The sequence below is a fragment of the Cyrtonyx montezumae genome, unplaced genomic scaffold (genome assembly GCF_038088225.1).
Source record: "Cyrtonyx montezumae isolate F1298 unplaced genomic scaffold, pur_monq_1.0 scaffold_10, whole genome shotgun sequence".
Lineage (NCBI taxonomy): Eukaryota > Metazoa > Chordata > Aves > Galliformes > Odontophoridae > Cyrtonyx > Cyrtonyx montezumae.
Window position 1 is genome coordinate 2408608 of NW_027071826.1, and position 12035 is coordinate 2420642.

At 43.4% G+C, this 12035-nt stretch overlaps 1 protein-coding gene across 1 annotated transcript in view; it reads left to right on the forward strand.

The window, feature by feature from the left end:
• The first annotated feature begins 4231 nt into the window (after nucleotides 1-4231).
• WDHD1 (WD repeat and HMG-box DNA binding protein 1) overlaps nucleotides 4232-12035 on the forward strand; it is a 29163-nt gene continuing 21359 nt past the window's right edge. The window contains exons 1-6 of the mRNA XM_065748067.1: nucleotides 4232-4272; nucleotides 4571-4647; nucleotides 6075-6186; nucleotides 8256-8407; nucleotides 10082-10193; nucleotides 10525-10575. Of these exons, the coding sequence (XP_065604139.1) occupies nucleotides 4583-4647; nucleotides 6075-6186; nucleotides 8256-8407; nucleotides 10082-10193; nucleotides 10525-10575 (492 nt within the window). The 5' untranslated portion in view covers nucleotides 4232-4272; nucleotides 4571-4582. The remainder of the gene's footprint in view (nucleotides 4273-4570; nucleotides 4648-6074; nucleotides 6187-8255; nucleotides 8408-10081; nucleotides 10194-10524; nucleotides 10576-12035) is intronic.

Consider the following 12035-nt stretch of genomic DNA (forward strand, 5'->3'; position numbering starts at 1 on the left):
GTTTACAATCCACAAACCTGGGGGGTTGGAAAGAAAAAGGGAGGGAAAGGTGGAACAATGCGAGGAGATGAAGAAATGTGGAATGAGGGTAAGAGAGAGAAAACGTTGCAAATACGTGGAAAAAAAACCCACCCTGGTGTTAGAGCCAGTGAGATGAGCAATCCCTCACTGGTCGTGGAAGCACAGAACGTGTCCACATTTCAGCAATTACAAATCATCAAATATTAAAGACTGTTTTCTTCTCTCAAGGTTTTACACGCCACTTTTCAGTGAGAACATCACAGATGTAATACTGGAAGAAGAAAGGCTGCGTTTACACGAGACTTAAACTGCCTTTATTTAGACCAAAGCTCAGGGATTGCTTCTGTAATATCTCTATTTTTCGTCCAGAGTGAAGCACTGAGTTTTCTACACTGCAACTGAAAAAAAAAAAAAACCCACAAAACCTATTCTAGATTCAGCCTGTAGTAATCTGTACTAACTACATATATGGAATTTTTAATTGGAAAGGGAGATCTCATCGAGGGTGCAAAGTCACGTACTTAAAAATTAGGATATGACAGTTTGTAATTGACTTTGAAACCATTAATTACTTCATCCTGCACATCCAGCATATATGGAATAAGAAGATGCAGAATACAGGATTTTTTTTAATTAAAAACCCCAAAATGTACAAAACCCAAAAGTGCTGAAAGGCCTGATATCACAGCCTCACCACTGAAAGTGTTTTCACCTCTGCCTAGGTTGTTCTTGTGTTTAACTGCAAAGCCACGTTTCACTTCCTACCTTTCTTCTATCACATCTCTGCAGTATCTGAACCCTGCAACTCAAAGCGGAGCGACAGCACATGATGTTGTGAGACATGCACCATTAGCCAGCAGCACTGAAAGCTGCTCCCAGGGCTCCAACGGCTGCTGGGAGCAAGGCACGATCCCTCCACATCACAGAAGTAATCATTCATCAGACACACGTGGAAAGAGTGCAGAGTGGATGAAGAAAAAGGGACGTCGTCCTACTAGAGGACCTTGTGAAAGAAGAGTAAAGGGCAACTCAGCATGCACCCCAAAAAGCCATGCACTCAAAGCCCTGCCTGCAAAATGGGGACCAAAGTATTTTGGGTATATAGACATAAAGGACAGCGATGCATTCAGTGCTATATTGCTGCTTAAGGCCATCGACCTAAACCAACCATCCCTTACACTGCACACTTGTGAGGAAAATAGTGTTGTACCCTGTATCCATTAATGGCTAAATGCAACTGAAAGAGCCGAAGAGGAAAGGGAGAATAAAAAACCAGGGAACACAGAGTGTACTTTTTCCCTACAGGCAAGGCTAAATGGAGAAGTCGTGCACCGCACAGCTTACATACGTCAGTTCTGAGAGCCTTCCTTCTGCAAAAAGTGAAGAGACAACTGCTGGCAGAGAATGACACAGATACAGTTAGCTCTCTGCCTACAAAAGCTTTCTTTGAAGCAGGGATACCTAAGGCATCTCAGAGGCAGATGTGTTTGACAAAAAACCCAAAGCCCCAAACTCTAAACAAATGACGGAGCAACAGCAACGTGCAGGGATGAACAGAGTTCACATGGGGCCATGGGATGTGGCTTGCAGTTCAAGGTTATCCACCCGTGCTGCAGCTTGCAGTCCCCGAGGACAAGCAGCGGGGTGGGGTCTGTTGTTATTTTCACCAGGGCACAGCTCCCTGAGCATGAGGAACCTCTATGGCTCCATCCTCGGGCTCTGGAGTGGATGGGGCAGCAGCCTGCTCCAGGTGCTCTCTCTTTCCAGCACTGATGCCAGGACACCAAACTCCCAGCCAGCTGTAAAATGCCATCTCCATGCTCATCTGTGATAAGGCAGTTTCAGCCTCACCATATGCCTGTTTAAATCAGCTGTAAAACACCCAGTAACTCAACAGCAGAATCAGAACTCTAAGTGTAGGCAAATTCTGCACACCCTCCTGATATCACCGTATGATGCCTCTTATTAAAGAAAAAAGATTCACACAGAAAATTAAATGAATTTTGATATTTTTCTCCTTTTTCTTTCTGATCAAAGCCCAAGGAAGAAGTTGGAAGTAAAAAAGGAAAAGTGCTCCCATTTATTACAGCTCCCATAGAAGTCATTTCAAAAAAGCCTCACTGGTCACATGCTGCTTTCATTACTTTCACCCAATTAAATTTCGTCTGCGAGACTGCATTTTAAAACCTGACCTTCCACTGAAGTTGAGCTGTTATTGACTTCTTTGGGAAAAAAGCCCAACCTATTAAGGGTAGCAGCGAGTTTCAGTTCCTCTGTCTTATTTTTCTCTGCTTTGAATGCTTTCATTCTGATTTACGGTACAGTGTCCCAAATCCCTAACTCTGGAGTTGAGCTCAACCCCAGCTTTCAATGAATTAAAGAAATGATCACATGTGCCAAACAGAAAATCGCTGTCTATAGATACAACTGATAATCCAGACAGACAGAAGTGATGGCCTGGAAGCACACCTGAGTCTGTATATTTATTCCCAGAACTACAGGGCACGCAGCAACGCCTCCCTCAGCCCAAAAGCAGGGCTCCTGTGGTCATACTTGAGACACAGAAGAGGTTTGGAAGGCTTGTACCTGCTGCTTTCAAGGCAACCCGTGCACAGGCTGCAGGAGAGCTGGGCAGAGCGCTCAGCAGCCTCTCAAGCACTAAATCAGGAACAGCTTTATGGCCCATGACCAACACCTTGCTCGTGCTCCACCCAGAAACCCTGCAGGTGAGCAGCACGCTCCCGCCCTGCTGCTGCCTCCCCTCCCAGCCAGCTACATCTCATAAAGCCAGCTGCTTTTATTTCCAACCGGATTTAAAGGCTAACCTTGATGCCTCGCCACTTCCGATGGGACAGAGCCAGGGTGCTACGTTCCTTTGGCCAAGTGACCTTCAAACCCACAGGCCCCAAAAGCTTTCCCAGAGTTTCTCCAGCAGGCAGCACCTCTGGATTGATGAATTGGGAGCGCCGCACGAAGCTGAGTTTGTAGCAGCTTTTATACCATAAAAACGTGCAGGTGCAGTTTGCACGAGACTTTCTGCGAGCTAAAATAAATAATTAGAGGCATAATAATACAGCTGGCACACGCTCGCCTCAGCCCCAGGAGCTTGCTGTAAGAATAGCTTGGTCTTCCCACTCATCCGGTAAGTGGTTCAGTGAGAATCACAGTGCTAGCACACATTATCCTCTCCAGAAATCACGCTTTACTGAAATATGTCAGGGTACACCCATGGAAAACATGTCTTCACACAGCTTCCACGGGTTTAATAATGAAATCTGGGCATATTCATGAAAAAAAAAAATCAAGGGAAAAAAGAAGTGTGCCTACTTGGTAACGCTGCCTTGCTCATTCATGAAAGTAAGAAGGCAGTGTTATGAAGAGCCCGATCGCATTTCCAGCGCAAATAAATCCCTCTGCTCACCCAGAGCTCATCATTCCCCTGCAGAGTAAAACAGAGGATAAAAGGGCTCTGCCTGGAAGCAGTTTTTCTTAGAAGCAGCAATAAATTGGGCCAGAACCTTAAAGTCACAGAAGGGAAAAGCAGAGAACTGGGTTTTTATTTTTATTTTCCCCTTATCTCAGGTACGCCGAGCTCTCGCACACCCCATCCTTTAGGGAACAAACACGGGAAGATGCCTCGCTCCCCACTGACACACCACCGCCCGCTTCACTCAGCCCAGGCACTGTGACAGCCGCAGCACAGAACCAACGCGCACACGGCCCGGACCCCGACGCCGTGGGGCTGACGCCCGGAGCCCCGCACAGGGCCGGGAACCACGAGCCCCGTCCTCGCTGGGGAGCGCTCCTACACCTCCTGAGCGCGTACAAACACCCGATGCCCGCAGCCGCCTCTGCTCGGCTCCCGCACCGAAGCAAAGCGGGCAGGACCCGCACTACCGCCCGCTGGGCGAACGGACCCCCGCCCTGACCCCGGACGGGGCTTTTTGGGGCGGGAATCTCCCCACAAGGACGAGGTGAAGGGAGAAGAAGACGACGAAGGCCGCCCCTCGCGTCCCCTGTAGGCGCTCACCTGGCGCTGCCGCGCGGCAGCCGTGACGAGGCGGCCCCGTCACCTCCCGGAGCTCCGCCGCCGCCGAGCGGCCCCGGCCGCGCCCGCCGCCATCCCGCTGTGTGCCGGCCGGGCCCGGCCCCCGCCGCTCGCAACCCCGCCCCGGGCTCTGACGGAGCGCTGACGGAGCTGGGTCGGCCCCGGAGAGGGCGGGGAGCGCGGGAAGGCTCGAACGGCGTGAGGTGAGGTGAGCTGAGCGCGGCCTGGGCCTAGCGCCCGGCACAGGGCGGGGGGAGCGCCTTGCCCACCCCCGGGGGGGCTGTGCGGGATGTGGGGCCGCTGCTATAGAGGGCAGCAAGCCCCGCTTGCCTCTTGTGTTTTCTCCCTTTATCCACCGTGGCTTGTTTTCCGCCCCGTTTTGGGGTTGTTGAGTGTCTGCTGGGTTCCAGACCTATTGCGATAAGTGGGTGTGGGGTTCCTCATCTGGGGTTCTTTCTAAAGTCTTAAAAATTAATGTTATTTCCCGTCGTTGTTTAACAGGGGAGAGCAAAAATGCCGCCGATGAGGTACGGACACACGGAGGGACACACAGATGTCTGCTTCGATGACAGCGGCAGGTAACTGTCCTTCACCTAGAGAGAAGGGGAAAATAGCATAAAAATAATCCAAGGGATCAATGGGCTGAGAGATGGGGATGTACAGCCTGGAGGAGAGAAGGCCCTGGGGAGATCTGAAAGGGGCTGTAAGAAAGGGTACAGCCTTTTTAGCAGGGTCTGTTGTGACAGGGCAGCAGGAAATGGTTTCCAACTAAAAGAGGGGAGAATTAGATCGGTTATAGGGAAGGTGTTTTTGCATTAAAGTTAGTGAAGCACTGGCACAAGTTGTGCAGAGAGGTGGTGGATGGCCCTGCAGGCACCCAAGGCCAGGCTCGACAGGACTTTGTGCACCTGATGGAGCTGTGGGTGTCCCTGTTATTGTGGGGGAGTGGGACCAGTTGGCCTTGAAGATGGTCCCTTCCAACTCAAATGGTTCTATGACCACCTGGGGGATGGATGGTCACATTCCTGTCCATTGCTTTCTGAGGAGTATTTGTTCCAGCAGTTGTTGGTTGAGATATTGGACAGATGGACCTGTGACCTGGCTTGGTCTGTTAAATCCTTTATTTGCCTTTGTTGAGAATAGGATGTGTGAATAGGATGTATAGAATCATTAAGGTTGGAAAAGACCTCTAGAATCATCTAGTCCAACCATCCACCCACCCACAATATTGCCTACTAAACCATGTTCCTTAGTACCACGTCACCATGTTTCTTAAACATCTCTAGGGATGGTGACTCCACCTCCTCCCTAGGCAGCCTATGCCTGTGCCTCACCACTCTTATGGACAAGAAATGTTTCTTAATATCTATCCACTGGTGCAGCTAAGGCCATTGCTTCTTGTCCTATCACTATTTACCTGGGAAAAAGAGAGCTATACCTACACACACGTGTAAAAGATTCTCTATATGATCACTTTTACAAGAATGATTTCAAAGACTTCAGATGTAGCTTTGGAGAAAATACATTTGCATATACTGTAAGAAATCAAAACTATAGTTAGCTTCAGCAAACTTGATGGTTGAGCACCATATTAATGTTTTTATGGGTTCTGTAGGTCTGAAACATGTTAAGCTTGTTAAACTTCAGTCAAGTCTGTGTTAGTGCTCTTAGCTTTGCCCTCAGCTGTAAGGTGAGTTTTCAAAGGCTTAAGAAGCAATTAAATGCTCAGCTGGCAGTGAAATCAGTCCTCTGAAAAATTTTGTCTAGATCCTGGTGAGATTGGATGGATAATGAGTAAAGTTCAGTTCAATGAGTGCCAGGCCTAGTGAGTTACCAGAGACAGCAGTGCTGAGCTGTGCTACCAAATTTGTATTCCTTTTCCATGTTTATTAAACGTGGTGTTCAGTGAATTATATCGTATGAATTGTGTTTCAGAAAAAACAAAATGAAACAAAAAAAACCCCACTTCATTTTGATTTGGTTCAAATCCTGTGTCTTTGAACAGCTGCATCGTGACTTGTGGCAGTGATGGAGATGTTAGGATCTGGGAAAACCTGGATGATGATGATCCAAAGTCCATTAATGTTGGAGAGAAGGCTTATTCATGTGCTCTGAAGGTACAGTAATTAACAGAACTGCTGGATCGTGTTGTGCTGATGCCAGTATGTAATGCCTGTTGAGATTCTGCTGGTGTACTTACATTAAGACATATATTGAGATAGTACATGGAAAAAGGCAAGACTAATATTGTGTGCAGCACATTTCAGGCTGTTTGTCCTCACATCAATATATGGAAAACGACATTGAATGGGAATGAGTCAGTGGCAGGTTGTGTTTAGATGTGAGCACACTGCTACAGAGCATCTTTGAGTCAATGAAAATGTTTAAGCTATATTGAAAACAAACACTTTTCACAAAGCCTCCAGAACTGTTGAATATTTTAGCTAAATTAAGTACTTTATGTAAGCAAGAGTACTTCTAACAATCCAATTTACACCGTGTAGGCTTGTAGAGGAATTATTCATTATACTACATTTCTGTAATGTTATTTTTCCCCTTCTCCCCTCAGTCAGTTATAATTACTTCTAACTTTGATCTCCTTTTTGGAAAACAAACCAAGCAGATTAAACTAATTATTCAGTGAACTTTGGAGACTGTTTCAGTATTTTCTCACAGTGTCAGTTGCAGAAAGTTTCCCAGCAGTGTGTGGTGCAGCTGATTCCTGCTCTTCTGCCCATCCTATCTCAGAGGCTCCAAACTGGAGTTGACTCGTGGAGGAAGGTTAGATGAGAATAGAAAGCCAAGAGGTTGTTTTGCATGGCCCTGTTCTAAGATCCAAGGAATTTCAATATTTGTTAATTAAAAAATTACTTTCCTGAGTCAGTGTACTGTAATACTTTGATAATACCTTCTTTTTTTTTAGATAATTAGTTGATATTTAGCTCTCAAAATAATACTGGACCAAAATACTCTTCTGACGTTTTGTTCCCCTTTGTCCCTTCCCCTTCCTTCTGAATCAGAATAGAACAAGATTTTTCTTTAATAGTAATTAATGATAATTTATGAGAATACAGATTAGAGTCATTTCTGCCACTTGTTCTACTGCTCAAAGCATGGCCTGCTCTGTTTATTTTAATGTTAGGGCAGTTCCTTGCCATGTACCTAGAAACAGTGATGGTAAATAAGAAGGTCAATAAGTTGCCTTTATAAACTTATATAATAGAAAGCATTTCTTTTTAATAAATTTGTTCATGTAGTCATGTATTGGAAAAGACTTTTAGTTCTGGTCTCATTTTTCTTAATTTCCTCGGGTTAATTACCACTGGCTGTTGCTTTATTTTTCTTCAGGATTTTTACTGTAACTTTAGGCTACATTAAAAAAAAGAAAGGAATACAACATTTGTGAATACATTGCAAAAACTTATGGCTGCATGCAAGTGTGGATCAATATCATCACTTCAGGAAGATGTGCTACTGTTCCAAGCATAGGATAATTATTTCTTTGTTTTGCAATCAAGTCTAATCTGGAATAATTTTTTAGTAAACATCTCATCTGCCTTCTGTTTCTGAAAAGGACAAAAGGCTCTTGAACTTCTTATCCTTCCCTGGTGACGTTTAACAGTCAAGTTTGGTGCAAGGGTGCCCTCTCGTGATGATGTAGCATATTGATCCAAACAGGATGCAAGATTCTCCTTGTTCTAAGTGCTCTCTTGGTCATTTAAAAGGATATATTTTTTTTCTATCCAACTGAAGAAGAGCAGACAGTTCTTTAAAATTCATTAGTGACTTTTCAGAGTATTCATTATTTCAGTAATTAACACGGGTTGGGAAGGTCTTGGTGAAGTTAATTGCCATATGGTTAGCATCATGAATTTTAAGTGTACTAAAACAACTGGAGTGTGTTTCTACAGTACTGAAACCAAGAGAATCATTGTATTAGGTTTTAAGTACTTGTGTTAAAATGATGAAGTATTGAAGTTATTGTGCTACTCTGTATTTTTAGTGGAAGAAATACAAGGTGGAAGAGTACTTCACCCCCTACTCTTGCAGTCAGATGCCTTTTGGAGCTACTAAAGTTAATCTGCACAAGCATTGGGAACATCAGCTCAATTCTTTGGCTCCTTGGGTGTAAATGTGGTTTCACCAGTACATTTTATGTCTTTTTTCTTTCTTTCTTTTTTTTTAGAATGGCAGATTGATCACAGCAGTATCAAACAATACTGTTCAGATACACACTTTTCCTGAAGGAGCTCCTGATGGCATCCTTACTCGTTTCACCATGAATGCAAACCACGTTGTCTTCAATAGCGACGGTACCAAAATTGCTGCTGGGTCTAGGTAATGTGTGCATCATGAGGAAAGGCACTGCTGTCATTCAGAAAGTGTCAGCTTCCTCACGTGGTGATTTTACTAATGGGATTATTAATCCACATACCTCTGAGGGTTTTAAAGGAATGCAAAATGCCTTCCAGGGACAGTGGTGGCGGGGGAAGGAATGAAAAGAACTGTTAAGCAACAACTCTCTGGGAAGCGTTTGATCCACTAAATAGTTTTAAGAGGAATTGTGGTGTTATGAAATAATTCCTTCTCTTGAGGAGCCTTGAGTGTTTTCAGCTTTCAGTCCTGTAATGCAAAAGCACAAGCATTTGCCCATATGGATCTCACTGCAAAATCAAGGATTTTGTTACTGTGTGCTAAATATAATGTCCTGTCTCTTCAGCATCGTAATGTGGCAGATGTATACACACATGCAAAAGTGGGCTGAGTTCTGATCTGAGGAGCTTTTTAGGTACTGTAGCTAACCCTGCCTGCTTGCTTGCTTCTCTGTTGGAATTTGTCCTCCAGCCCTGCAGCAGAGATGCCTTAATGTTACATCTGCTGCCTGCCTCCTCTAAGTGTGAAGTGAACTAGAAAGCAGTTGGGATTGATATTCTGGGCCCTGAAGTCTGGCAGCTGCAGAACAGACACGCCAGCTCCACCAAAAGTGGGAGACTGGACAGCTGGGGACAGTAACCACTCTAATCTCTAAATCTGACAGAGATCATGAATTTGGGCTCTTTGCCAGTGCTTGTTTCTGAAGGAACTGCTCTCCCCCAGGATATGACTTTGATTAGAGAGATAAAGCAGACAGCAAATTCTTTCTGCTTTTAAAAACTTCTACCCAAAAATCAGTACTTCTGCAGCCTGATCAGGGCCCTCACATTAGGGAAAAGAGGCTGTAAAACTGAGGTCATGCCTTGATGAGATCTTCTGTACCACACTGAAGGAGTTTGGCAGCTGTGGTACAGGGGAGTACAGCTAAGAGGAGTTGTTTTGCTTATCACAGGTTTCTCCATATTACCTGAGGTCTGTAAATTTCAGTTTTGTCTAAGTTCAGTGTAGTTAAGGGAATGGCTAATCCTATAAAAAGAGTGCCTAAAATTAAATTCCACTTTGAAAATGTAGCAGTGAAGTAGGACAGGGAGTAGTACCAAAAGATTCAGACAGGACTTATTTGGCTTAGAAGTTATTAGCGTGGATACTTTGAATTTTAGAGGAGAGAATAAGGCTGAGAAAGAAAAAAAATGCATCTGATACACTAACTGGTCTTAATGATCTTGTTAAAAACTACAAAATGAAGCATTTGCTCTGCCTTTGTTGACCAAGCAAATTATTTCCTATAAATGCGGGTCCCATTTAACAGATAGTTCTTGTTAAGTCAGCTTTCTGGTATCTAAGCACAGGTTTTCATTAGAGCTCATAAAATACTATATTTGACAGCTGTGTAATCTGTCTGTATGCCATATCTTCTTCAACTATATTTTATGAGCATTCATTTGAACAAAACTTATTTTCTGATGACAATAATCTGTCCTTGCTCTTATTATAATAAACCTTGAGATGGTTCTCCTTTAGGTCGTTCTTCCCAGCAGATAACAAGTATCTAATTTAATTTTTATTACTGTAAACAAATACTCTGTCACAGTTGATACCAATGTTAATGCTTTAGCTCTGTGCCATTGTAATCTGCAGTGACTTCATGGTCAAAGTTGTGGAGGTGGCTGATAGCAGCAAGCAGAAAACGTTCCGAGGACATGATGCTCCTGTTTTAAGCCTCTCTTTTGACCCCATGGATATTTATCTGGTAAAAATACTTTCTTGTTCACTTTTTATCTTGAATTTCCTTTTCTCTATGCGGAAAAAAAAAGTATTTTTGAGTAAAATGAAGAAATAAACAGTACCAACAGTGAGTGGGCGTGTAAATCTACTTCATTTCAGTTAACTACTGAAACTACATGGAATTGCCAAGATCATTTGACAGAAAGTTTGAAGTCTTAAAACAATTTAAACTGGGAGACTTTCTTTTTGAAAGTGCTTATGCGTTCTGTATCTGTATTGCTGGTTACAGGGTTTTTAAATTGTGTTGCATTAACATCTCAGTATCTTTAATTCATTTGCAAAACTTTCTTCCATAGGCATCAGCAAGCTGTGATGGTTCTGTCAGAGTATGGAAAGTGGAAGACCAGGTAGAAGACAATGCCTTTCTGAGTTGAATATTTTGTAGGAAAACAGGGATTTCACAGACAGCAAAAAGAGAGTGAAATAACCCTGCTGGAGTAAATGCTTCTTGTCTTTTTATATGTTATCAGTAACAGCTGATAATATTTACAAAAATTATTTAAATAGACAATTCATATGCATGTAAAAGATTAGCTATGCTCTCAGACACCTGAAAGAATACATGCTGTATGTTGAATTCTGGGTTTTTTAAGAAGAAATTTGACTGTACTTTATATATACGTACAAAATATATATTTGCTTTTTTCTATTTCTGGGAGAGGTTTCAAGTGAAATGCTGCCTGGGCTCTGAGTTGCTATTCCTGTCTGTGGAATCCCTGATTTCTTCTGTCCATCTTTCTTTATTGGTCTACATTGTGTATTTTGTTCTCAGCATATTCAAAACTAGCCCTCAGTGAGGGTAACAATTAACATCAGATTCCTATTTTTCTTAGACTGATAGAATCGTAGCTTTGGGTTGGAAGGGACCACCTACTCCCAGCTCCCTTGCCATGAGCAGATACTAGGGTTTCAAGTTATCACCTGTTGCTGTCAGAGTTGAGGAGTAAATTGTATGCTAGCAAACAGTGGTCTAAGTGTGTTTTGTGTTCATTAATTTTTCCTGAGCTTCCAGTGAATTACTGATCAATTTTCAGACTGACTAGTGGCTACTTTGAGTTGGGTTTAGGAAGGGGCTTGGGTTTCATCATGCCAGAATCAGTGAGGTGATGCCCACTTTTCTTTGGTAGGGGGTCTTTGTGTGCAGTGGTGCTTTCATCTCTCTTGCTCTCAGCACACAAATGTAGTTTACCAAGGACTCAACGTTCAACTTACTGCATTTTCAGTCTTCTTTATGTGTAGAGGTGGGGCCATGTTATAGTGAGTGCAGTGCTATTGAGAAGGGTCTTGGTATGCCATTCTTTTGAAGCAAGCAAAAAACAACAGCAAAAAAACTGCAAACTTCACAGCAGTTTCTCACAAACAAAGGATGCAAATCACAGATTGAGGAACATAATTTTTAAGAAATACGATCACTGGGCTCAGATTAGTGATGTTTGTGTCAAATAGTTCAAGGCACGTCACAAATAAGATTTGATGAGCCAGCTGTCTCTGCTGGCCTTGCATTCTAAGGAGCCTGAGAAGTTGATTTCAGGTGAGCAGTATAATAAAGCAGTTCTGCATACGTACATGGGATTGTTGTTGCTGAATGCTGTTATTGACTGGACTGATATCCATGCAGAATTATTCCTGTAAATACACTTGGGAATGTACTTTGTGGCAGTGGGTGCCTTTTGGGGCACTCAGGCTGTGTCCTGGGGCTGTGGCAGTAAGGTATATCATCTGTGCTGCAATATGAGAATGTTGCAATTCATTCCTCTTCACTTTGCTATTGTAAGATTAAGGCTGATGTGTGTCACCTTGCTGCTGT